Source organism: Tachyglossus aculeatus, chromosome X1 (genome assembly GCF_015852505.1).
Source record: "Tachyglossus aculeatus isolate mTacAcu1 chromosome X1, mTacAcu1.pri, whole genome shotgun sequence".
In the NCBI taxonomy this organism is placed as follows: domain Eukaryota; kingdom Metazoa; phylum Chordata; class Mammalia; order Monotremata; family Tachyglossidae; genus Tachyglossus; species Tachyglossus aculeatus.
The window spans coordinates 120,743,596-120,770,379 of NC_052101.1; the positions used below are offsets into that span (position 1 = coordinate 120,743,596).

The window sequence follows — 26,784 nt, forward strand, 5'->3', positions numbered from 1 at the left end:
CAGATTTAGAAAAAGATGCTTCTTTTATACAAAAATAGACCATAGTCTCATTAGCAATGAATAAAATTGGCTGTCTTCATATAAAACTAGAAAAGTTGAAGACAGACAGGTCTCAAAGTCTTCTGGCATGGGGAATTCAAAGCACGATGCAGGTTGAAGAGGTGGGTACCCACTGCCAAAGGCCGCTGCCCAAAACTCCTACGACAGCATCCGGGCGGGCAGGCAGAGCAGGCAGGAGAATGAAGGAGCCAGTGCCCCTTCTCCCGGCCGCCTCCTGAGGACCCCAGACGAACTCCACCCATTGAGCCTTGGGGCAGGGAGTTGTGAGGGCTGGAGGGGTCAATCTGAGGCGATGGGGACCCAAGCCCCGGAAAAGGGGAAAGGGCGCGTCCCGGTTTCCCCGACGTGCATCCCACAGTCCAGTGTGCAAGCCTGGCTCAGGGGGTAGGGTGGGAGCCGACTTCCCTCTCCAAAGTGGAGTCCATGAAAATCTCTAGCGTATTCATAACCTTTGGGTGTTTCATTTGCTTGGAGGCAAATTTGCCCTTAGAAGTTGAGTGTGCTGGCTTCAAATGAGTGAGCTTCCTTTTTTTCTCCTCCTCCTCTCTCTCTCTCTCTTTTTAAAAAAACCAAACCAACAAAACCATAGAACAAAAAACCTTTTTTTAAATAGATACCTTTTCGTTTTCCACACTTCCCCACATCAGGGAAGGTCAAGCTTGATAGAATTAAGCTGGGAGCCAGTTCTGCCAGCTGGCTCCTTTGTCCTATGAAGGAGCACCCTCCACCCCCTCGGCTTCCCAACTCCCCTCCCCGCCCCCGTCACGCGAGGGACTTCACATCAGAAATCAGATTACTTGCAAGTCTGTAGAAATAAATTTTAGTTGTACAGTGAAACAAGTCCAGCGCCCAAATGTTCCTTTAGCCCAGATTCTAATGCCAAGACTGAAGTTGCTGTTGGTCAAATTCTGCTATGAGTTTTTTTATATGGGCCAGTTTGTTGTGTAGATATTCACAACGGTTCTTTTCTTGGCTGTAGTTTGCATTAGTCTGAAAAAGATTAGCAAAAGAGCAACACAGAGAAAAATTCGGTTATTATCCCAACGTGAATTCCATGGCTAGAAAACAGAATCTGCACAAGCAGCGGAAAGAAGAAAGGGGCCCCGACCAGCCAAGGCCAAAATCGGAAAGAGTGGGAAGTGGCTGGCTTGGTGATAAAAATTGGAGAAAGAAATTTAACCCATTTGTGGGTACAGCCGGCAGACATTCCTGGTCCCTGGCAAACACACTTCATTTGTTTATTACCAGGATGTTCATGGGTCTTCAGGCATCCTTTAAAAACTGGTTAATAATCAGACCGGCTTCACTGTTAATCGAAGTGGCTTGAATTTTTCAGAGGCCCTCCAACCCCTTCATGCCTAAATTGTTTTTATCCTCAACACCCTGTTACGGTAGGGAGGTGCCAGGATTGGTACCCTGCTTCTGCAGATGGGGAAACTGAGATCCAGCGAGGCAAAGCAACCAGGCCAAGGTCACGTGGCTGGTCTGTGACGGAGCCGGCACTCCAAGCCACGTCTGCTGATTCCCATCCCAGTGCTCTTCTTCACCAAACTAACCTTCCATTAGCCATCTCCTGGGCTGATGATTCACCACCTTCATAAGAGGGCACGCTCCTGCCATTTTAAAACATTCATGTGCTTCTCAAACCTCTTCAGGCTCAATCCGTTCCAGGACCCAAAACGCGCGCGTGCGTGCGTGCGTGTGTGTGTAAAAAAAAAAACACATAAAAAAACCCTGAAAAAAGGCCCAGCAGTATTTTCAACTGCTGAGGAGTGAGACTAATCTAGAGGAACCCCTTTCCTCTCTTTGACCTAGGAAAGGAGAGGCAGATGGGAATGAGGTGGCACTATGAAAAGCAGGCAAAGAAAGCTAGGAAAAGCAGAGGACAGTGGGAATTCGGGTGAAGAAGGAGGAGGAGCCAGAGGGCCCCCCCGCCCAAGAACTGCTTGGATCTGTGATGCTTCAGACTCAAAGCCCCCTTCGGCCCTTCCCCATGACCACCCAGTTTGAGGAAAATAGGGGAAAAAACAAGTCCTGTCCCTGTTCACTCATTCGATCCGGATGAGTTCCACTTCAGACAAAGGACTTTGTTAACCCAGACATCACCACCATGTGGATGCCAGTGGAGCTGCCCCCCCCCCAGCCCGGTCCCCCCGCCCCCACCCCACAGCACAAACTCCAGATTCAGTCAGTCCCCAAATGCTAATTGAAAGGAGTATGGGCTGCTTTTGAAAAATCCTGGTTGAACTTCTTCAAATGTTTTCCTGGTCAGTTTCCTCACCCCGGGACGGCTCGCTCCATGGTGTTCTGCACTCACCTTTTTAATTTTTCGATATTCCTGTAGAATCTGATCATGTATAATCTGTAAAGAGAGAGGTACATTTTTTGTTCAACTAGCCAAAATCGCTATGTGACCCCCCCGACCCACCACTGAATATAGTCACAATAGCACCAGGGAAACAAAGCCCTGCCAAGTGGCCATTCCCAAGGGGGCCACTGGAATGGGTTTCAGTTGCCTCGCTTTCCCGGTTAAAGCTGCCCGCTCGCTATTCATAAGGTGACAGGGCCAAGAAGAGGGCCAAAGGATTTAATAACACCTACTCTGCTCAGGGGGAAAAGTGATTTAAAAGGAGGGAGGGAAGGGGCAGCTGGAGAAAACCTGAAATCTCTCCAGCAATTTCAACAGATGCAAATCTGGTCAGAAATCCAGTGGTGGGGGAGGAGCTGGCATTTTCCAGTCCATTCTACAGAGTCCTGGAGTTTGGTCTTAATTTTCTGAAACCCCAAATTCCTCCTCGGATGACTCTGGTCTGTATCTTGGGAAATCAAAGTAGTTCAACACCACCCAGGGCAGGGGGGTGGGGGACGACGACGGGAGGACGGATGGGGGGGACAGACGCAGGGGTGGGGGCCGGGGGGGAAAGGGGGAAACCTCAAAGAGAAGATGAATACTTTCAAAGAGACAGGAAGGATTGACAACCACCAGGTATTTAAGCCTCCTGATTAATCAGTATATTATCCTCAATAAGGGCCAGTTTTGTAAATATTTAAAGCTCTCTCAAATCCATCTGACAGCTCTATATGATGCTGCACTATTAAGATCAAAGGTCTGGGAGATGCAGGTGACCAAGAATTGACTCCCCTTCCAACTTCAATATGCTCCCACATGTGCAAATCTCATCTCTCTGGCTTGGAAGCTATGCTAATGGTTGCCAGCAGGTTCTGGCTAGGGGAAACCAACAGTCTCAGCAAGTCTGTCTGCTGTCAGCAAGTCCCACAAATGGAGCTGCATCGTCAAGTTGAAAGAGAAGTCAGGGCTGAAGGGAGCTCTCAGCCGTTTCATAAGGAGCTTGGAAAACTCTCACGCGTTTTCCCTTTGTATCCGCTGGCTGGTGCTGTGGGCATTCGATTTACACAGATCCCATGCTTCTATTGTGAAGAAACCTGGTTAAAATGTTTTCCAACAGTACATGCGAGGGATTTGGTGATACCTTGTATTCTTCCGAACCCTGGATGAGTTGCTTGAGCTGTGAATCTAACTGTGTAAACCGTCGTGTTATCCTCTCTATCCGGGCGTGCAAATCTCGGTACTCATTGTACTCAGCATTAAAGTCGTTCTTATAAGTCTGACGCTGATCCAAAGAGGCAATAGCAGTATATTTTCTGAAAGGGAAGCCAGGGGAGATGGGATTTAGAAGAGGCTCAGGGTGGTCAGAGGCCCATTGTAGATGACATTCAAGATGGGTCCTGAGAGGCACCCAGATTTGCTGCCTCAAAAAAAGAATCTGGCCCGGCACACTTCAACTACCCTGGTTTATGCAGGAGACGAATAGGGGATAGGGCACGGGCCTGGGAGTCAGAAGGACCTGGGTTCTAATCCCAACTCTGCCACTTGTCTGCTGTGTGACCTTCGGTAAGTCATTTCACTTCTCTGTGCCTCAGTTACTGTACCTGTAAAATGGGGATTAAGACCGTGAACCCTATGTGGGACAGGGTCCGTGTCCAACCTGATTAACTTGTATTTAGCCCAATGCTTAGTACAGTGCCTGGCACATAGTAAGCACCTAACAAATACCAAAAAAAAAAGGACAAACCTAGAGCAAGTTGGATACATACACTTTCATACACACACACCTACATGCGTGCACTAGGTGCAACAATTCTAGAGCTGGAACAGCCTTCAAAGTTTCCCAGGCTTGGACTGACCACATCATAAGCACCATTCCAGGCACCGACATTATCATTCTCTGTTCAATTCAGAGTCCGAATTCTCATTTCAGGAGATAAAAACGAAACGCTTTGTGAACCAAAAAGTTCACACAAGTGTGGGCTGGTTCAGGACCCCAGATATAATCACATAAACTTTCCGCATGTCTTGGGCTTTATGAATTGTTCTTAGAAGTTTGTGTTCTTGGATCTGAAAATAATAATGTAAGTACTCACAATAAATAATCTGGCATTTCCGATGTTGATGTTGGAACACTAGAATTATTGCATGTTCCATTTAAACCTACAAGGGACAAAAACACACTATGAGTACAAGGGTCTACAAAGTACTGTCAAGCAGAACTCCACCGTCACAAACCCATCTGCAAGAATCATTTACAAAAATGCTTGCAAGAGGATTTATACCTTATGGTTTTAAAGGATGCAGGGTGGATTTGGAATGGGAGGCAGCTGTAACTTTGAGCCTTGGCCCACAGTTGCTCTTAACTAACTAGCATATAGAGAAATGACCCAATGCATCGAGCAGCAAACACCCTCTCAGGGTGGAACTGGTCTAGTGTGTTGCTGGTTGTCTACAGCAGTGTGACTTAGTGGAAAGAGCACGGGCCTGGGAGTCAGGGGACCTGCCACTTCACTTCTCTGTGCCTGTTACCTCGTCTGCAAAATGGGAATTAAGACTGTGAAGCCTATGGGGGACAGGGACTGTATCCAACCCGATGATCTTGTATCTACCCCAGCGCTCATTACAGTGCCTGCCACACAGTAAGCACTTAAAAAATACCACAATTATTATTACTACCATTATTATTACAAAAGACATGAAGCTCAGCACTGGTGAAGTGGAAAACAAATTACCAGACCCTAGATGGGCAAACTGAGGAGAATACATGCAACGGCCCAAGATTCAGCGCGAGCCATGGTCAAACAAAAGACTTAGAAAGGACATTTCACGCTCAGCCTCAGTAGGCAGCCAAAGGGAGAGGTTAACTGTGAAGCTATAGCTTAAGTGGTCTGTCTAGAACTGAACTTGGCGTTTGGGAGAGGCTTTTACAAGGCCAATAAGCCTGAAGTCTCGTATGAAACAACAACTATTCCAGCCCCACGTCGGGGATTAACGTACCATCTGGCTCTTCTTCCTCAACCCAGGAAATGACACTGGACATTATACTTTCCGGAAGGTGAGCTAATAGAAACAGGAGGATATTGGATCCTGTGCATTTTTGGGAAAGGCTACCCAGGGAAAATCTCCAGGCTATCACTGCTTCCCCATGGGGAGGCAGTGCCAAGGGATGAGTGTAAAGGGAACTTGCTTTATACTGCAGAAAGGAGGGTGAGGTTCCTGACCCCTGTAGGCTGTGCCTCCCTCAACCGTGGGCAGACAGCGGCTCTCTGCCGAGTCTCCTGGTACCCAGGGCGGCCGCCCGACCCCGCCTAGCCCACCTGCGCCTCGGGAGTGTCGGCAGAGTCCCGTGGAGTCAGTTTGGCCCCCCGGCTTGAGGGCGTGGGGAGAGACCCGGCACGGGCTTGGCTCTCAGTCGTGGAGGCCCCCCGAAGCCCAAGGTGAACAGCAGGAGGCCCAGCAGGGCTGAGCACCCTCGGGCCGGCTGGGACTCGGAGAGAGGCGAGGGGCTGACTGGGGGCAGGCTCAGCTCGGACTTCGGCTGGCTTGGCAGAAGCTCACCCTTGGGGGCGGGGTCCATTTGGGTCCCAATCGGAGGGGTACTTGAGTCTCTTCAGGCAGTGTCGCCACAACGGGCACATCACGGGCCGTGTGTTCGACTGCGGCTTTGGGGGTGGGGATGGAGCTCGGGAGGACTCAACCTCACTGAGCCTCCGAAGGCCCAGGCCCAAGCCCTGATGCCCTGGAGTCGTGGCAGAACACGGTGTGGGCGTATGCATGGGTCTCTGTTGATCTGTCTAGAGACAGAGCTAACCCCAGTCAAGTCTGCCCAAATCAGCCCGAGCGGCGCCCCTAACTGTGTATCTCTGAATCCTCCTCCCAACGAAGTGAATTTCTGGCCCCCAGAAAGCAACACGTGTAAGGCAGAATCTGGGTGGGAAGAACCCCGCCTCGGGAAGGAAAGGAGACCTCTGCTTAAAAGACACGACCGAACTCCTCTTCTGCTGCTTTTACACTCTCTGGGTGCAAATTTAAGGCTGGGGGAAGCAATGATACTTCTGGGATGTCTACGTTGGTCCTGCAAATCCGGAGTAGCCAGATGGCCAGAGTCATCTCTGAACTCTTTTAAAGGCTAAAATCGGGCTCAGGCACCAACGCCCGGCTTCCGGGTCGGGAATGCAACAGGAGCCGGGTGCAGCCGTCAGGAGGCACAGTTTGACAACAAGAAAGCAGCTGTCAGAGGAATCACGGAAAAGGAATCCTTCCGGCTTTCCCTGCCACCGAGCTGGCAGCATTTTAGCAAGGTGGCGTTGGTCTTGGCCCCTCCAGGGGTAACAAACCCAGGAAGGTGAAAAACTGGAAAAACATGACAAACGTCCAAGGAAAGTCAGCACTTTCCCCATAAGGGAAGTAAGCCAAAAGCCAGTTTTTAAAGCACCAGCCTTAATAAAGGGAGCCTGGGAAAGGAGCCAGAAGGGCACCTGGCCCAAGAGAGGTGGGGTCAAAGAATCGCTTTCAGCAACGAGCCTTCGGTTCAGGTGAACGATCGCTAGCGGGTAAGTGTGCGATTGTGGCTTGCAGTTTGCTTTATCTTTCCTCCTCTGGCTTACGTGCTAAGCGGTTTAAAAAGGCCTGTGACTTTAAGACAAGTTTCAGCTCAAAAGAGCTTGGTCTATCTTGGATTTGAAGCCCTGACCTGATCCCCTTTCAGGGGCTGGGGAGGTGGGGAGGGTGGTGGGGGCAAGCATCCCCGAGAGAGGGGTGCCAGGGGCCCTCAAGCAAGTGGAGGAATATGAGGTGAAAAGAGATGCAACAAACGGCGCCCACAGTCATGGATGCTCCTTTTCTGCGCTTGCTTGGCCTCAAAAAAGCAGAGCGGGCCTATCTGATGGTGAGAGGTAGCCCGTCTAGCCCTGGAGCTCAGCTTTAAAAAGGGCCTGGCCCAAACTTTCATTTTACTCCATTTAATGTCCCATTGTAGTACCGAGCCCTTCTGGGGAACCCAAACACCTGACTCACATCCGTGAGGCCTCACAACAACCCCCTGAGGGAGGTGTTGGGCCAGCGCCGTCACAAGATTTTTTTTTTTTAAATAAAGCATAAGGAAGAAGAGAAATAGCAAGGATGTTTGCAAAAACCTCGTTCAGCTCCAGAAAAGAACTGTTTGTGGGGCAAACATCTCAGGCCAGTAGTTTGCTTGCTCATGGGACACGAGAGAAAAACCAAGCTGACCTCCGGCTTACTTAGAAAAAGGCACCCCCCTGCCCCCTCCGCCAAAAAACCGCCCCCTCCCCCTGAAAAATCACCCCAAAGCCCCCCGCCCCTGGATTCAAGAGGAACGCCCTCCCAACCCTTCTACCCCGATCCAGGATGCCTCTCTGAAATTCCGCCTCTGTGGGAACTCAGACCTGGGGACTGAGACCTGGGGACTGACTCGCGTTCCCAGCAAGCGGCTGAGGGCCACAGGCAGGACAACTCAAAGGAATGCCTAGCTCTGGACCCTATGGGCACCGAAGGCTCTGGAGGCACTTATTTTTCAAGCTTCCGAGTCTCTCCCGGAACCGCTGGTTCCCTTGGTGGCCCAGAAAGACCAAGGAGCTTCCCCAAGATGAACCTACCTGTGGCATCCTGCCTGGAACTGCTCGTTTTGACATCGGAATTCTTTGGGAGGCCAGAGTCCTGTTTCCCCTCTTTGTGCTTCTCTTCGTTCTTCTTCTCTTTTTCTTTGTGCTTTTTGGATTTTTTCTTGGTTTTTCCATGCAACGAGCTAGAGTTCTGAATGCTCGGAGGAGGACAGTCTATCGGTGGACCGAGGCTCAGTTTGTCAGGAGCCCCTGGATTCTTGGAGTCTTTGCCATTTTGACACACATCCTTGCTGACAGCAGCAAGGGGGTTATGAGCTGTTGGAAGCGCCTGGCCTGGCAACTGAGAGCTGGAACTAACACAATCGGGCACCGTTGCCTGGGCTGCAGGAGGGAGAGCCTCTTTGCCGTTGGAAGAGTTCACTTTCCCATTTAAACCTTGCTGCATTCTTTGAGCAAAATGAGAGATTCTGGGCTTCTTGGTGGCTAGTGGATCAATGAAATCCAGTGGCTGGGGTCGTTTCTGAGAACAACAAAGTTTCTTTTTTTACAAAAAAGAAATAGCAGTACAAAGACCCTTTACAAAAATAAGCTCCTGAGAGGGCTACTTCCCCACAAGCGCAGGCATGTCAAAACACCTGATGAGACAGAAACCATCCATTTGGCATTCCGGGGAAATTCCTGTCTGCAAGACTCGGTGTCGCCACGAGATGGCACTGTGACCCACAAAGACAGGAACGCTCTAAGTAAGGTAAACAGCATTAGACTGTGCAGGCGCCCGGAGTCGGCCCGGCACCGACAGCCCCAGCCGTGGCCCGGGAACCAGGTTGGGAGTGATCTGGGGAGGGAGAGTCGGCAAGATCTGCGATTCCTCGCCCAACCCGCACACCATCTCCACTTCAAAGGCCCGAAGACGGCGATGCGGTGACCCAAACCCCCTTTCCGGAAGCGCTGGGATGGGCCCAGCCTAACACCAAGAGCAGGCGGGCTTTGGGAGACACCCAGGTGGCTCTGGTTCGGGAAAAACCACTTCTCGGATGCGTTTCCGCAGAGGGCGACCCTGACCCCCTACTCCTTTGCACTCTTCCCCCCTTCCGCCCTCCCCCCCACTTCTTCAGGCTTCCTCCAATTGAGGCTCGCCAAAGGCCCTTCTGGAGTCAGCCAACAATCTGAGGAAGGGGAGCTGATGATGGGGAAAGAGGTGCTGAGATACCGTCTGCTCACGAGGCCGGGGGGGGGGGGGGATAACGTTCAGAAGAGTATTCGGGCTGAAACGCCGTCTCTATCCTCAGCTACCTGGGAGGGTCAGAGCTACCGTCTTAGGTTGGGCCCGACCCAAACAACTGATTTACGCCTGTGCCTACAAAGGGGCCGATATGTCCAAGTCAGGGGAGAGGGCAGGGTGCTCATCAGCACTCTTCCACCCTAGATGGTCAGGGCTATAAAAAGAACCCCGTTCCAAGAAAACACCTGTTTGGGGGTAGGGGGGAAGCTTCAGGTAACCACCCCCAGGAGACTGATGGAGAGTGTGAGCAGTTACAGTGGGATGTGGGTAGGAGATTACTGAACACATCTGCACCTTGGATCAGGTGTCTCGACTGTGGGGGTGGGGGTGGTGTTGGAGTCTAGCCTTCAGGGCTGAAAGAAAAATAAGGGGTCGTTGGAGGTGGGGGGTGGAATGGTGCATGGAAACGTTATCGTTGGTTTTTTTTTTTAACCCAAGTGGGAAAGAATTTCATTTGGACCCAGCAGCTGGGACTGCAAAGCAGAAACCAGTTTCCAGGGAAGTCAAATTCCACTTCTCGGCCGCCAGCCCGGCCTTGTGTATTTGCCTTCCTGGGCAAGGATGAATGGAGTAGGAGAAAGGAATATTTAGTATGAGCTGCATTAACAGCAAGCAGTCTGCGACTGGGTTTCTTTTGGACTTTTATTTATTTTCTTGCCTGTCTGGGTGGGGACATTCATTTGTTTGCCCCTGGAAACTCTATCCTCCTAAAGAAAGTAAATCTGGAATAAGAGTCCTGTTGGAGGCAAAAGACATCCCCAGCCATCCGCCTTATTCCAGCGGTTCCTCCCGGCTCCAGGCCGTACTTGTGACACCAAGTTCTCTCTGGCTTAATGGGAACAGAGAGGACCACAGAGAAGACAGGATTTCCATCCCCCGGGGGGAGAACAATCCCTTGGTTGTGTCAGGAGTCCCATACCGGCTTTTGCAAACCGTTGTCTGTGGCAACAGAGGAGACCGTTCCACCCTCTCAGCTGGAGGGCAGATGCAAAATTGTGCTCGACAGCAGAAGAGAAACAGATGAGACCTATTTGGAGGAAGGAAGCAGGGCAATGGAAGGAGATGAATCAACCCCACCACCTGACAGTTGGGATCTCCAGCTCCACTGAAAAAGAAGGGAGCCGGAAGATTTTTCCAATTCGCTCTGGCTTCTATCATGATGGGCATTAAAGCTCCCGGAATGACTCAGATCAGTAAAGGAGGAACAGAGCTGGACCCAGTACCCACTCGGTCGATTCTGACCGACTGAAACTGGTTCAGGTGGGAGCCCGTGGCCCTGGCTGCAGGTCAAAGGCCAAGACGAGGGCTGTTCCGGAGAAGGCTTCTCCAAACGCAATCACGCCCCTCGATGGGGAACCGAGAAGGGCAGTCCCGCTCGGAGCAGGCTTGGAGCAACTGGCTACGATTCCCTCTCCATCCTGAGACTCTATGAATAGCTCATTATGCATCTGGAACTCCGTGTTCGGCCTGGCTGGTCGGTACACCACTTCCTGATTTTCCGAACTAGATGTGACTGAAGCGGTAGACGAATTGGGGCCTAGACACTCTGTTGTAAAGGCTGGGGGAAAAGAGGAATTCCTACCTGCGAAAATGGACAGACCACAGGAGAACCTGCCTCCCCTTCCCAGAGGGAGGGATCAAGTTCCATCAACGGAAAGCGGGCCTGTTCGTGCTTTGGGAGGAGCAAGGGACATTGACCTGACTGACCCACTTTGGGTCCCAAAGGAAATCTGGGGGAGAAAGGGGAGAGGAGAAAAACAAACCAGGCTCAGTGCCTCCCCCGCCACTTGTTTAAGGAACGACTGAATTCCCAGCAAGAACTAAGCACTGCGAGGACCAAGGCGCATAGTCTCACTAGATTTCCTGAGTGGCTTTTGTTCGTTTACATTTTCCCCCAAGAGGGTCTCACAGCGGGAGAGGCCATCAGCATCCCTAAACCGATGCACTTGCTTTCAAGGGGGAGTGTGCTGTGAGGCCTGGATTAGCTCTCTGGTGTCCTTCCTGGTTGGCTGCTAGCTCGTGTGTGCCAGAGAGAGGACGGGAAAGACCCTGGAAATAAGCCAACTATGGAGGTGCTGACTGAAGAAAAGGAGAGGAAACCCATATATTTGGGGGCTAGCAAGTAAAGGCACATGCCGCTTGAGTTCATGCCTGTAAGTACTAATGAGACAGAGATCCAGTCAGCCTCTAAGCACTGGGCAGCAGACAACTTTGTAGCTCCAGACAAAAGGATCATTATTAAAGTAAATATTACTGATTAACCCTGGCCAAGTAAGGCGGTGATAAATGCTACCACAAAACCTGCAAGTTCCATCACTTCCTGGATCATGTACAAACCCCTTTCGAGTGGGACAGGCAGAAATATGCTTCAATGCTAACCCCTTCTTCAAAAAAGTACTTCTCGCATGTATGAATCTAATGCCTGAGTTGTTAACTCCAGGAGTCTGGATCTGGATGGAGCTGTGGGGGAGGACCCAAATTGGGGTGGGGGGGCACAAGGGAGGCGGTCTGGCAATGTTGGGCAAAAGTGAGCGGAAAGAGGATCCTGGGACGGGCTTTTCTTGTAGTCTCTCCCGGGCTCCCAGATCAGTCTTGCCCATTCCCTGACCTTGGCAGAGGAAGTGATTGTCTCATTAGAGGTTCTGGAGGCTTTTGCTGCTTATCCCTGGAAAGATAGGCCTGGGTACTCTCGCAGTGCAGCTGTAGGCAACCAGCATTTATCACAGGGGCGGGGGTGTGTGTGTGTAGGAGGGAGGGGGTGCTTAGCTCACCGGGACACCCCTCCGCTCCCCTCCGCAACTGATCGAACCTGGTACCGCCATAGTGCCTGTTCAAACGCTTTCAAGATGAAGGTTGCTAGGCCCTGTGGTTGATACCTGGGCTGGTCAGTAGCAGCCCGCTCCGGTGACACCGGTTAGATGCTATAAAAATGGACACGGCGACAAACATCTTTCCAAAAGATAAGAACTCCAGGTCACTCTATTACATTTTGACAAGGCACTTAATTAGCAAGATAAGGCAGCATAAAGCAGCTTCCTTGCTCTTTAAAACTAATATTAAGCTGCAGATACCGATCTATCTTTTACAGCCATTCTACCAGTTTACCTAGCCCGTGTCCTCACTTAAGCTCCCCCTTCCTATAAGCTTTAAGTGACTTACATTTTGGGCCAGGTCTTCCCCTCCGGGCATCTCGTGATCCTGATCTAAACTCATTTTTGACAGCTGACATATTAAAAGGGTTTCACCCCAGAGCAATGCTTGGAGAAGAAAATCATCCTCACCTCCACAAAGCCTTTCCGGTCATCACGTACCTGAGGAGGCGGTGAAGAGCTCTTCTGGTCTTTGGGTGAACTCCTGGGAGGAGTGTTTCCAGGAGGGTTATTTGTATTCTGTGGCTGAGAAAGCTTCCTGAAAAGCAGAACGACATGAGGTTCAGAAAAAAGGGTTCTTGAGCACCGAGAGGCATGCTCTTTCTCATGCTGGGAAGCAGCATGGACTAGTGGGAAGAGCCTGGGCCTGGGAGTCTGGGGTGGTGGGTTCTAATCCCGGCTCCGCCACTTGCCTGCTATGTGACCTTGGGCAAGTCACTTCCCTTCTCTAAGCTCCAGCTTCCACAATCATAAAATGGGGATCCAATACCTGTTCTCCCTCCTACTTAGACTGTGAGCCCCACGTGAGACAGAGACTGTGTCCAACATGATTAACTTGTATCTCCCCCAGTGCTTAAAATAGTGCTTGATGCATACCTGGGTTTTTTTTAATGCTGTTTGTTAAGCGGTTACTATGTGCCAGACACTGTGCTAAGCACTGGGGTAGATAGAAGCTAATCAGGTTGAACACAGTCCATATCCCACATGGGGCTTACAGTCTTAATCCCCATTTTCAGCTAGTAAGCGCTGAACAAATCCCATCATTATGAGGAAAGCGTGGGTCTAGGCTGACATTTGGTGAAAGAGAGATCGGTTTCCTAGAAAAGTTAAGCCCATCAGCCTCCTCCTGCCTATGACTTTATGGGGGGGGGGGGGGCAAGTGGTATTCATTCAATCATTCAATCATATTTATTGAGAGCTTACTGTGTGCAGAGCACTGTACTAAGCACATAGACATAGATAACCTATGTACATAGATGTGCATAGATACCTAGAGGGGAGGGTCCCACTTTGGCTACCTAGCCATTCAAACATTCCCCAAAAGACAGTAAGAACATTCACAGGCCAGTGCCAGCAAGTGGTTTTCAAAGGACCTCTGAACCAATAAGAAAATTGCTGGCTTCTTGATGGCTTTGGGACATTACTGACTCAACACTGCTCAATCGGTGAATCTATCAGTCAATGGCATCTACTGAGCGCTTACCCGTGTGCATAGACCCATCTGACTCGGAGACCCTTTCAAACAATCCAACTAAAAATCCATCCATTATCACTCTGAAAAAAAAAATCTTACTTTTCAGCAGCTCATCAAATACGTGTCAAAAGATTAACTGGCTCCTCTTCTCAAAATGATCTGGAGATTACCTCTACCCCCTATTTTAATCACTTGAGAAACATGTCTGGTGAAGATATAAAAATGATATCCCCATTTTGCAGATGAGGGAACTGAGGCACAGAGAAAGTAAGTGACTTGCCCAAGGTCACACAGCAGACAAGGGGCAGTCAGGATTAGAACCCAGGTCCTCTAACTACCAGGCCTGTACTCTTTCCACTAGGCCACGCTGTTAAGTTCATTTGATTCAATGATTTTGAAAACTGAAAGCTTCACGTTCCAATAAATGAGGTGTACATTTCATGGCTGAAATGAACCCATTAATAGCTGTGCTTGGGAGAGAATGAATTACCACCCCAAAATGTGATAAGGACATGTCAATTAGCATAACGCAGCTTTACCAGCTAAAAATCAGAACTGTGTTTTTATAGGGTGTCCAATTTCACTTTTACTGCAACTTAATGAAAGCTGAACTTGATGCATCCCGTTGTGACAGATTCCGTGAAAATCAGAAGGTTCCAAACCACTGAGATAGCTTGAGTAAACGGATACAATGATCTCAGAGTTTCAAAAAAAAATTATGAATAAGCATTTCCATGGTGCCCTGTTCTAGAATAAACTGGGCACTTAACATTTAAGGATCCAACACCAGGTGTCTTAACTCTGTCTCCTGTACCCTTTCCCCTAGATAGCCCTTGGCCATAGCCATCCCACCTAACAACTCTTAGCAGAGTTAATCCGGTTTAGCATTTTGGGAAAACATAGTCTCTGTTCAGCCACTGATGCCTTTGGGGAGAGCTGAGTTACCACTGATCTGCATTACAACAATGAACAGGAGCGACTCTATGTAGGGGTCTCCAGCCTCTAGATAGAGGGTGCAGGTGCTTCTACTGTTTTGCGTTCCTCAAGGGACCGGCATCATTAGTATTTTCAAGGCCACAGAGGGGCTGAGTAGTTGTTGTTGCAGTCAACAGTTTGGAGCTTATTAAAAAAAAAGGCAGCCTTTCATTGGTCTAAAGTATTGCTACTTGAACTGAGAGGGAAAAAATCAACAATAAAACTCAAGAACAAGATCACAGGAGCTAAGCTAGAATCCATTTTTGGAAAAGACTCTCTATGGCTTTGGAATTTTAAAATAATGAGCCAGTGATGCTGGAAGGTTGAGATGCTGTAAACGGACAGAGATGGCAGGAAAAGGGGAAAACCAACCAGCTAAGACAAATCTTGTGAATATCTGACTATAAACAAACTTGTTAAGAATCATTTAGTCCTAGACGGTAAGCTTGTTGTGGGCAGGGAATGTGTCTACCAACTCTGTCACACTGTCCTCTCCCAAGCACTTAGTCCAACACTCTGCACAGAGTAAGCGCTCGATAAATATGATTGCTTGATTAAGAGAAAGGGGAAGAGGAGGGGAAGAAAAGACCTGACCTAGAGATGGCTATGAAAAAATAGGAGAGTTCTGAGCAAGGAAAAGTAATTCCTGGATGGACCTAGGGAATCACACCAACTTCGAGGGGAGCAGCAAGAGCCCTTCTCCACTCCAGATACTATGCCACATACTCTCTTTCAGCGCTTCACATTTTTTCCACAGCAGAGCATCATATACCTGCATTGGGCAAGCTGGTCTTTATTTGTAGAGTTGACTATATCCTTCCAAAGTCCTATTTTTAGTCCCCTACATAACTGAATGCCACAGTTTGAGAAAATGCAGTAAACACTGCTTTTTACTAGGAAGAATCAACTTAAAATAACAGACAGACTGTGCGGACAGTTGTAATTTTCCATTTAGGTTATAATTCAGGGCATCAAGGATGTTTAAATTAGTTACAACACACCAGTTTTAGTTTTCCTGAGCATTGCCAAAGAACCTCTAATGTTACAGACTTTGTTGGTCTGTAACCGTGTCTCATCTTCAAGCCAATTGTGCTTTCAGATTATGGAAATTGTTTCAAATACAAAGAGCAGCATTCTGCATTTGCCAAAAATCACAACAGAAATGAGCCTACAGAAAGCGAAAAGTCAAGTTTCCACCTGTTTAACATAAAAAAAACCAACCCAAACTATTCACTCAGCAGATGGAGAGAAAATATTAGCACTGTGAAGGCAGAAATCCCAGAAGTCTAGCTCAGGGTTAGGTTCCAGAGTATGTTGCCGCTGCCTGTGGCTCCTGGCTAGTAGTCCTGGATGTCTGTGCTCATTGCCCTTGCCAACTGTTTCTGACTTAACTCCCTCCTTAAACCTCTTGCCCCCCTACCCGCCCCCATCTCATATACCTCATGACCTTGCCATCTATTTCATCGACAAAATTGAAACCATCAGGTGTGAACTCCCTAAAATCTCCCCAGCAACCCCCAACTTGGCCAGTTATTTCTTAAGAGGAGATCAACCCCCTCCACTGCACCTCTAACCCCATCCCTTTGGATCTTATTAAAGCACTTGCCCCCTCCCTTCTTCACTCCCTGACCTCCACCTTCAACCGCTCACTCTCCAATGGCTCCTTCCTCTCTGCTTTCAAATGTGCCCATGTAGCCCCTATCCTAAAAATGTTCTTTGACTCCACAGCTCCCTTCAGTTATTGCCCCATCTCCCTCCTACCATTCGTCTCCAAACACCTCAAGCAAATTCTTTACACCTGATGCATCCATTTCCTCTCCTACAACCCTCTACTTGATCCTCTGCAATCTGGCTTCTGTCCCCTCCGCCCCAGAGAAAACTGCCCCCTCGAAAGTCACCAGTGACCTGCTTCTTGCCAAATCCAAAGGACTCCATCCCATCCTCACCTTCCTCAATCTCTCAGCTGCCTTCGACCCTGTGGACTACTCCCTTCTCCTGGAAACATTTTATTTAACTTTGACATGATTCTCTCATTCATTCATTCATTCAATTGTATTTATTGAGTGCTTACTGTGTGCAGAGCACTGTACTAAGCGCTTGGGAAGTACAAGTTGGCAATATATAGAGACAGTCCCTACCCAACAGCGGGCTCACAGTCTAGAAGGGGGAGACAGACAACAAAAAACAAAACATATTAACAAAATAAAATAAATAGAATGGTAAATATGTACAAGTAAAATAAATGGAGTAATAAATCTGTACAAACATATATACAGGTGCTGTGGGGAGGAGAAGGAGGTAGGGCAGGGGGGATGGGGAGGAGGGGGAGAGGAAGGAGGGGGCTCAGTTTGGGAAGGCCGCCTGGAAGAGGTGAGCTCTCAGTAGGGCTTTGAAGGGAGGAAGACAGCTAGCTTGGCAGATGTGTGGAGGGAGGGCATTCCAGGCCAGGGGGAGGGCGTGGGCCGGGGGTTGACGGCAGGACAGTCGAGAACGAAGCACAGTGGAAGGAGGTTAGCGGCAGAGGAGCGGAGGGTGGGGGCTGGGCTGTAGAAGGAAAGAAGGGAGGTGAGGTAGGAGGGGGCGAGGTGATGGAGAGCCTTGAAGCCCAGGGTGAGGAGTTTCTGCCTGATGCGCAGATTGATTGGTAGCCACTGGAGATTTTTGAGGAGGGGAGTAACATGCCCAGAGTGTTTCTGGACAAAGACAATCTGGGCAGCAGCATGAAGTATGGATTGAAGTGGGGAGAGACAGGAGGATGGGAGATCAGAGAGGAGGCTGATGCAGTAATCCAGTCGGGATAGGAGGAGAGATTGAACCAGTAGGGTAGCAGTTTGGATGGAGAGGAAAGGGCAGATCTTGGCGATGTTGCGGAGGTGAGAGCGGCAGTTTTTGGTGACGGATTGGATGTGAGGGGTGAACGAGACAGCGGAGTCGAGGATGACACCAAGTTTGCAGGCTTGTGAGACGGGAAGGATGGTAGTGCCGTCAACCGTGATGGGAAAGTCAGGGAGAGGGCAGGGTTTGGGAGGGAAGATAAGGAGTTCAGTCTTGGACATATTGAGTTTTAGATGGTGGGCAGACATCCAGATGGAGATGTCTTGAAGGCAGGAGGAGACACGAGCCTGAAGGGAGGGAGAGAGAGCAGGGGCAGAGATGTAGATTTGGGTGTCATCAGTGTAGAGATGACAATTGAAGCCGTGGGAGCGAATGAGTTCACCAAGGGAGTGAGTGTAGATAGAGAACAGAAAGGGACCAAGAACTGACCCTTGAGGAACCCCTACAGTAAGGGGATGTGAGGGGGAGGAGGAGCCCGCAAAAGAGACTGAGAATGAACTCTCAGTCTGAGACTGAGTCTCACTGAGTCTCATTCTGAGAATTCTGAGACTGGAGATTGAGAATTCTCTCCTGGTTCTCCTACTACATCTCTGGCTGCTCCTTCTTTATCTTCTTTTGCCGGCTCCTCTTTTGCCTCCCACCCCTCAGGGCTGAATTCTAGGTCCCCTTCTAGTCTCCATTTACCCCCACCCCTTGGAGAACCCATTCACTCCCATGTTTCAACTGCCAGCTCTATACCACTGATTCCCAAATCTACCTCTCCAGTCTCGACCTCTCTCCTCTGCAGGTTCACATTCCCTCCTGACTTCAGGACATCTCTTCTAGGATGTCCTGGCGACACGTCAAACTTAACACGTCCAAAAAAAACCTCATCTTCCCACCCAAACCTTCTCCTCCTCCTGACTTTCCCATCACTGTTGACACCATCACCATCCTCCCTTGTCTCACAAGTCCGCAACCGTGGAATTACTGACTCATCTCCTTCCAAATATTGTCACCATATTCTGTCGGTTCTATCTTCATAACATCTCTAGAACCAAGCTGGTCCAAGCACTTGTCATGTTCTGTCTCGACAAATGCAATACCTTCTCGCTGATCACCCTGCCTCCAGTCCCCACTCTAGGCCATTCTTCACTCTGCTGCCCAAGCCATTTTCCTAAAAAAACATTCCTTGCATGTCTCCCGATTCCTCAAAAGCCTCCAATAGTTGCCCATCCATCTCCACATCAAATAGAAACTCCTGATTTCTCACCCTCTAGACTGTTAGCTCGTGATGGGCAGGGAACGTGTCTGCTGATTCTGTTATATTGTACTATCCCAAGCACTTAGTTTAGTGTTCTGCACGTAATAATAATAATAATAATGATGGCATTTATTAAGCACTTACTATGTGCAAAGCACTATTCTAAGCGCTGGGGAGGTTACAAGTTCATCAGGTTGTCCCACGGGGGGGCTCACATAATAAGCGCTCAGTGAATACCATTGAAAGGATTGATTATTGGCTTTAAGCCATTCAATCAGCTCTCCCTCACTCCTCTCCCATAACCCAGCTTGCACACTTCACTCCTCCAACCAAAGTCTACCTGCTGGGCCTCGATCTCGTCTCTTTTGCTGCCGTCGACTCCTTGCTTATGCCCTACCTCCTGTCTGGAACTCCCTCCCACTTCATATCTGGCAGACCCCCACCTTCAAAGCCCTACTAAAATCATATCTCCTCCAGTAAGTCCTCCTTGATTAACCTCTTACCTCCCTGCCCTATTCTCCCCGCCTTTTGCATCACCTATGACTAATCGCTCCTCTCCCCACCCTATTTCCCTCTCTTCTGCATCACCCATGCACTTAAATCCGCATCTCCTAAGCACTTTGATACTCACCCCACCCCCACAGCACCTATGTACCTATCCTTGCACTTTACTGCTTCCCCTACCTGTAAATTATTTTATTGTCTTGTCTCCCTCCACTAAACTTCAAGTTCCTGGAGAGCAGTGATCATGTCTACCAACTTGACTGAACTCTCCCATGTGCTTAGCACAGTGCTTTTTCATACAGTGACAGGAACGGAGTAGAACTGGATCATTTTAGAGGAATTTATGTAGTTCATTCAGTACAAGGGCCCAGTACTGGAGGAGGTAGAGAGAGGACAAAGTCCCAATAATTAGAAATCAATCATTGGCATTTATGGAGAGTTTACTGTGTGCAGAGTACTGTACTAAGTACTTGAAAGAGCGCTAGAAAGGGCTATGTGCACTAAAAATGCATATTGCGATCATCCTCCCTCGACCATTAAAAATTTCCCCAGTTACCCAGAATTTGCAAGAGAAATTTGGCAAAATTGATAATCTTGACCAAGAGATTTACATTTCATACTTTTAGTATGGTCTCTGGTCTGTCCCCGCCCCTCCCATCCCAGTGTGTGAGCTTGTTGTGGGCAGGGAATGTCACTATTTATTGTTGTACTGTATTTTCCCAAGAGCTCAGTACAGTACTCTGCACACAATAAGTGCTTAATAAATACGACTGAAAGAATGAAAGTTCTGTATCACAAAGGAAATGTCACTTGAGAATCAAATGATTTCTTTATTTTTTTTCCCCAAAACCCAGCCTAATCAGAAGATGTCTGATCCCCAGATTCTGTGGAGGCAGAGTAGCAACTAAAAATTTCCCTTTGGTCTACTGCTCAAGATTCACCTGTTGGAATCTCTTCTTCAACATTGTGAAGAGGCTTCACACTTTTGGGAGAAGAGTCCCCTACTCAGTTCTAAGAAACAACGCCATCTCCTCTTGCCCACTCCTGAGGACTCAAGTCTCTCTCACAGGAGCAGTCATGTTCATTACAAGCCAGAAAGGTACAAAGGAAAGGGCAGACCTTACGATCAATCAATCAATGGTATTTACTGAGCACTTACTGGGTGCAGAGCACTTGGCTCAGTGGAAAAGAGCACGGGCTTTGGAGTCAGAGGTCATGGGTTCAAATCCCGGCTCCACCAATTGTCAGCTGTGTGACTTTGGGCAAGTCACTTAACTTCTCTGTGCCTCAGTTACCTCATCTGTAAAATGAGGATTAAGACTGTGAGCCCCCCGTGGGACAACCTGATTACCTTGTAACCTTCCCAGTGCTTTGCACATAGTAAGCACTTAATAAATGCCATTATTATTATTATTACTAAGCACTTGGAAGAGGACAATACAACAGAGTTGGGAGACACGTTTCTTTCCTAGAGGTGGAGACAGGTATTAACAGAAATAAATTACGGATATGGTCATAAGTGCTGGGGGGCTAAGAAGCTGCCGATTCCTTTGCAAAATGGTTCTTTTCAGGAGAGCATTAATTGGGAGGCAGTGTGGCCTCATGGAAAGAGCATGGCATTCGGATTCACGTCACCCAGGTTCGAGCCACAGCTGTATGGCCTCTCTGGGCCTCAGTTTTCTCATCTGTAAAATGGCGATGAGCCACCTGTTCTATTTTTATTATTAAGAAGAAGAATAATAGTGGCATTTGTAAAGCACTTACTATGTGTCAGGCACTGTACTAAGCGCTGGGGTGGATAGAAGAAAATCAGGTTGAACACAATCCCTGTCCCACATGGAGCTCACAGTCTCAATCCCCATTTTACAGATGAGGTAACTGAGGCACAGAGAAGCCAAGTGACTTGCCCAAGGTCACACAGCAGACAAGTGGTGGAGCCAGGATTTGAACCCACGACTTTCTGACTCCCAGGCCTGTGCTCTAACCACTACGCCATGCTGCTTCTCTCTCGAGCTCCACAAAGAACAGGGACTGTTTCTGATCGGATCATTGGCTAACTACCCTAGCACTTAGTACATAGTAAGGGCTTACTGCTCAACTGAGAATTCTTAATGAGGGCTATTTATTGTATCCCCAATTCTTCAAAGATGTGCAGCCACTTCTGGAAACCACTCCCAGAGACTTTCTGGAGACTGAGTGTCCGATGTGGGACGGGGTAGTGTCTGATTGAATTAACTGGCAGTTTCTCCAGTGTTGTTTGTTTTTTTTTTAAAATGGAATCTGTTAAGCACTTCTATGTGTAAAGCGCTATCCTAGTCTAAACAAAGGGTAGAAACAAGTTAATCAGGTTGGACAGAATTCCTGTTCCAAATGGGTTCACTATCTAAATAGGAGGGAAAATAGGTATTTCATTCCCATTTTACAGCCGCGCCAACTGAGGCACAGAAAAGTGAAGTGACTTGCTCAAGTTCACACTGAAGGTAAATGGTGGAACTGGGATTTGAACCCAGGTCCTCTGGCTCCCAGGCCCGTGGTCTTTCCACTAGGCCATGCAGCGTCTGTTTAGCACAGTAAGCATTTGCTCAATATGATCATTTTTAAACTCGATGAGCTTTCCACTAGGCCATGGTGCTCCTTACTGGATTTACTGAACAATTAATGAGTGCAGAGCCCTGTTCTAAGTAATGGGGAGAGTGCCAGAAAACTAGAAGATGTGGTCCCTGTCCTCAGGGTGCTTATAATCCAATTGGGAAGATAGGTCGATAAAGTAGAGGACATAACTGGCAAAGAACTGAAAGATATGAAACATGAATAAGCAACATATGTAGATTGACAGGGATCACTAATGATTTATTTTCATGTCTGTCTTGCCGCTAGACTGTAAGTTCTTTGAGGGCAAGGATGGTGTCTACCTACTATATTGTATTCTCCTAAGCGCTTAGTACAGTTCTCTCCAGTCAGAAAGCTTTCAGTAAATACCAGTGATTGCTTGATATGCCATTGAGCCATATAATGATACAGGCTAAAGTGCTAAGGTTGGGTGGAAGTACCTTAAGTGCTAAGGGTGGCTGTTAGATTGATAATAATAATAATAATAATGATGGCATTTATTAAGCGCTTACTATGTGCAAAGCACTGTTCCAAGCACTGGAGAGGTTACAAGGTGATCAGGTTGTCCCACGGGGGGCTCACAGTCTTAATCCCCATTTTACAGATGAGGTAACTGAGGCCCAGAGAAGTGAAGTGACTTGCCCAAAGTCACACAGCTGGTAATTGGCAGAGCCGGGATTTGAACCCATGACCTCTGACTCCAAAGCCCGTGCTCTTTCCACTGAGCCACGCTGCTTGGGGAGGTGGGAATGAGTTGAATTGATGCAACTTGGGGAGGTGGGAATAAGTCAGGGAAGGCTTCCTGGGGGAAGTGAGATTTTAGGAGGGCTGGGAAGATGGGGAGACCTGAGCTCTGGCAGATCTGTAGGGGCAGGGAGCTCCAGAGAGATGGAATGGTGTGAGCGAGGGGTTGGAAGAGTCTCTCCCCATTCCAGTCCATACCTCATTCTGCTACTGGATTGTTTTTCTAGAAAGCCATTCGGTGTATGTCTCCCCACTCCTCAAAAGCTTCCAGTGGTTGCCCATCCACCTCGGCTTCAAACCAAAACTCCTCACCATCAGCTTCAAGGTACTCAATCAGCAATCCCCCTCCTACCTTACTTCACTGCCCTTGTTACAACCCAGCATGCACATTTTGCTTCGCTAACACCACTGAACGTACTGTGCCTTGCTCTAATCTCTCTCACTGATGACCTTTGCTCCCACCCTCCCTCCTGGAATGCCCTCCCTCTTCATATTTGATAGATCATCACCGTCCTCTTCTTCAAAGCCTTACTAAAATCATACCTCCTCCAGGAAGCCTTCCCTGAATAACCTTTCAACTCACTGCTCTGTTTTCCCCTATTTCTGCATTGTCTGTGTACTTAAATCGTTATCTCCTAAGCACTTTCATACTCATCCCATCACCACAGCAGTTATGTATATGTCCTTGTAGGCAGCCATTTCCCCTACTTGTCATTTATTTTAGTGATTATCTCCCCCACTAGACTGTCAGGTCCTTGAGGGCAGGGATAGTGGCCTATCTGCTCTATTCTCCCAAGTGCTTGGTACAGTGCTCTTCACACAGTAGGTGGACAGTAAATACCACTAATTGATTGACTGAGAAGAAAGGGAGGATCCAGGAAGCGCTGGGGAGGAAGAATGGTCAGGATTTAGCAACTATGAGAGCTAAAAGATAGCGAGGAGCATAGGCAACACACTGAGGTGATGGGTTCTGGAAGAGGAAGAACGGTGATGCTGTCAACCGAGATGGGAAGCAGTGTGGCGTAGCAGAAAGAGCCGAGGCCTGGGAATTAGAGGACCCGGGTTCTAATCTTGACTCGGCCATCTGTCTGCTGTGTGACTTGGGAGAGTCATTTCCACTTCTCTGTGGCTCAGTTCCCTCATCTGTAAAATGGGAATTAAGACTGTAAGCCCCACATGGGACATGGACTGTGTCCCAACCTGGTTGGCTTGTATCTACACCAGTGCTTAGTACAGTGCCTGGCACACAGTAAGTGCTTTACAAATACCATTACAAAAATGTTACGAGGAGGAGTGGATTTTAGGAGGGAATCTGAGAAGTTCAGACTCAGACATGTTAAGCAGTAGTAGTAATGGTAGTTAATAATACTTATGGTACTTGTTAATAGAATAGACTTGCCCAAGGTCGCATGGCAGAAAAGGGGCACAGCCAGGATTAGAACCCAGGTCCTTCTGCCTCCCAGGCCCATACTCTATTCACCAGGCCATGCTGCTTCTTTTAAGGAAAGTTGGGGAGGGGAAGGGTGGGGTGCAGAAATGGAAGCTGTCATCACATGATTCCCTGCTTTGAAGACCTCCACGTGGACCCCTGTGGGGATGTAAGCCTGGTGTACGCACTTGCTCTGCAATGTGAGAATGGTCAATTTTAGCCAAAGCTGAGGGACACCCCCCGGAAAAAAAAAAATAATAATGATAATAATGTTGGTATTTGTTAAGCGCTTACTATGTGCCAAGCGCTTTTCTAAGCACTGGGGGAGACAAGGTAGTCAAGGTTGTCCCATGTGGGGCTCACAGTCTTAATCCCCATTTTACAGATGAGGAAACTGAAGCACAGAGAAGTTAAGTGACTTGCCCAAAGTCACACAGCTGACAAGTGGCGGAGTCAGGATTAGAACCCATGACCTCTGACTCCCAAGTCTGTGCTCTTTCCACTGAGCCACACTGCGACTTAGGAGGTTTTGTTTCTGTTGGTATTGTTTCGCTATTTGGCGGGGCCCAGCCGATATTGTACAGCTACAGAGAGGAACTACTTTCTTGTGCAGCAGGCTGCAGAGTGGGGGAAGGGGTTCGGAGGGAGGTCCGGTCACCTGTTCCCTTGGAGTTGGGCTGCACTTGCCAAGGAAAGGGTCACTCGCCCTAAGGTGACCAGTTTCCCAGAGGCCCTCAGGTGGGACAGGGTCAGGATTGGAAAGGGGGAGGAGAGAGGAGCGAGAAAAAGGGGTAAAGACAGGGAGAGTGGATTCTAGTACCTTCCTCTGGGTCATCCTCAGTACTTCAGTGGGGAGGTAGCAAGCAGCCTCAACAAACCTGTCCCTTCACAGACTACAATTCCAAGTAATGGGGTGGGAAGGGCCAGGTCTGCCAGCCTCAGGCAGGCGCCACCATCAGAGTCCAGGCGCAGGAACCCTGGGGATACCCAGCCCAAACCAGTCTTTCTGGGATGTTTTTCGAAGTGACCGCTGCGTCCAGAATAAACTGCTTTCCACTGGGCTGCAAACTCTGAGCAATGGCCCAGGAAGGCCCAGTTCGGCAGTCATGGTGGTGCCCGTGGTGGCCCTGAAGGCTAGGTAACCTTCCTCAATTCCTCCTTCTTGCTGCTGCCACCCCAGGTCCCCTCCTAGCCCCCTAGCCAAAAGCGGAATCCTAACTAGGCTGCCGGGTAGGGAGGGGAGGGGGGCTTTCTGCCGGCTGGGAGGAGACTCCAGGTTGTGACCATCCCACCCAAATAATAATGATGGAATTTGTTAAGCGCTTACTATGTGCAAAGCACTGTTCTAAGCACTGGTGGGGATACAAGGTGATCAGGTTGTCCCACATGGAGCTCACAGTCTTAATCTCCGTTTTACAGATGAGGTAACTGAGGCCCAGAGAAGTTAAGTGACTTGCCCAAAGTCACACAACTGACAAGTGGCAGAGCCGGGATTAGAATCCATGACCTCTGACTCCCAAGCCCGTGCTCTTTCCATTAAACCACGCTGCTTCTCTAAGACTCCAACTCAGGGAGTCTAGTCAAATTAGATCCTTCTGACAGTGAAAGGGTGGAGGCATCATGGCTGAGGGAGAGAGTCCTGCCAGAGGGCACTGGAGACCTCCCCTAACTCTGGAGGGTTAGCTTGGTGTGGTTGACCCAACATCTTGGCAGATTTAGGAAAAAAAGGAGCCCCCACGGGGCTTGAGGGCTTTGCAGAGTCAGGGGGATGGGGGGGGGGGAGACACGAATCCTCCCAGTTAACCCAGTGCATGGCGGTGCAGGGGCCTTGCAGGCAGATAGGAATGGGATCATCTGATAATAATAATTATGGTATTTGTTAAGCACTTACTATGTGCAAAGCACTGTTCTAAGCGCTGGGGAGGTTACCAGGTGATCAGGTTGCCCCACGTGGGGCTCACACTTTTCATCCCCATTTTCCAGATGAGGTAACTGAAGCACAGAGAAGTGAAATGACTTGCCCAAAGTCACACAGCTGACAGTTGGCGGCGCCGGGGTTTGAACCCATGACCTCTGATTCCAAAGCCCGGGCTCTTTCCACTGAGCCACGCTGCTTCTCTGATCATCTCCCTTTGGAGAAACTAAATTAACTGCAGTTTATCAAGAGATCTTAGCTACTGTCTATAGCCCTCTGAAGCTTCCTGATATTCACAATTCAGGCCTAGGAGAAATAGGGCACACGCACACATACATGCACCTCTAAACCAAAAAAAAAAAAAATCCATCTCAAATCACCCCAAATATTGTAGACTTGTTAAAGACTCTTCGGCTTTCGGTCCATTCAAGCTCCTAAATAAATCTCTCTGTTCCTGGTGTTTTGGACCTCTGCCTGACTGGCACATTAGATTGTATTTTGTAAATACACACATTCCTTGATAAATTTTGTTGAACACACCAAACATTTCTCAAAAACCAGCCTCCCCAACACAGGGAAGATTAACTTTTACACTGAATTGCTCCCTGTGTGGATAAATCTAAAAAGAGAAGTAAACAAAGAGCAGCCATTTTTCTCTGCTGCAGAAAGCAAACCGGCAAATTAGTATATGTGGTTAACGGGGGAGGAAGGGGGTGAGGAAGAGGAGAGATGCCCAATAACGACCCCTCCCCAACCATCACCGTACTTGGGTTTTCAAATGTAACTACTGCCATAAAGTTGACTATAGCGTTCAATAGTTATAAATCCCCGAGCAATCACTTGAACTACTTAGAAAATCAGACTGCTTTTAATTCATCCCATTCACAGACAACTTCTAAACCAATCATTAA

General features: G+C 48.6%; 1 protein-coding gene across 4 annotated transcripts in view; it reads right to left on the reverse strand.

The window, feature by feature from the left end:
* Window positions 1-803: 803 nt before the first annotated feature.
* Window positions 804-26,784, reverse strand: part of ELL (elongation factor for RNA polymerase II) — a 145,139-nt gene continuing 119,158 nt past the window's right edge. For 2 of the 4 annotated variants that reach the window (XM_038740282.1, XM_038740280.1), the window contains 6 exons: window positions 12,556-12,682; window positions 8,026-8,512; window positions 4,504-4,570; window positions 3,552-3,723; window positions 2,378-2,422; window positions 804-1,050 (listed from right to left, as the gene is read on the reverse strand). In XM_038740282.1, the coding sequence (XP_038596210.1) occupies window positions 934-1,050; window positions 2,378-2,422; window positions 3,552-3,723; window positions 4,504-4,570; window positions 8,026-8,512; window positions 12,556-12,682 (1,015 nt within the window). In that variant the 3' untranslated portion in view covers window positions 804-933. The remainder of the gene's footprint in view (window positions 1,051-2,377; window positions 2,423-3,551; window positions 3,724-4,503; window positions 4,571-8,025; window positions 8,513-12,555; window positions 12,683-26,784) is intronic. The other 2 variants (XM_038740281.1, XM_038740283.1) reach the window with 1 other exon arrangement.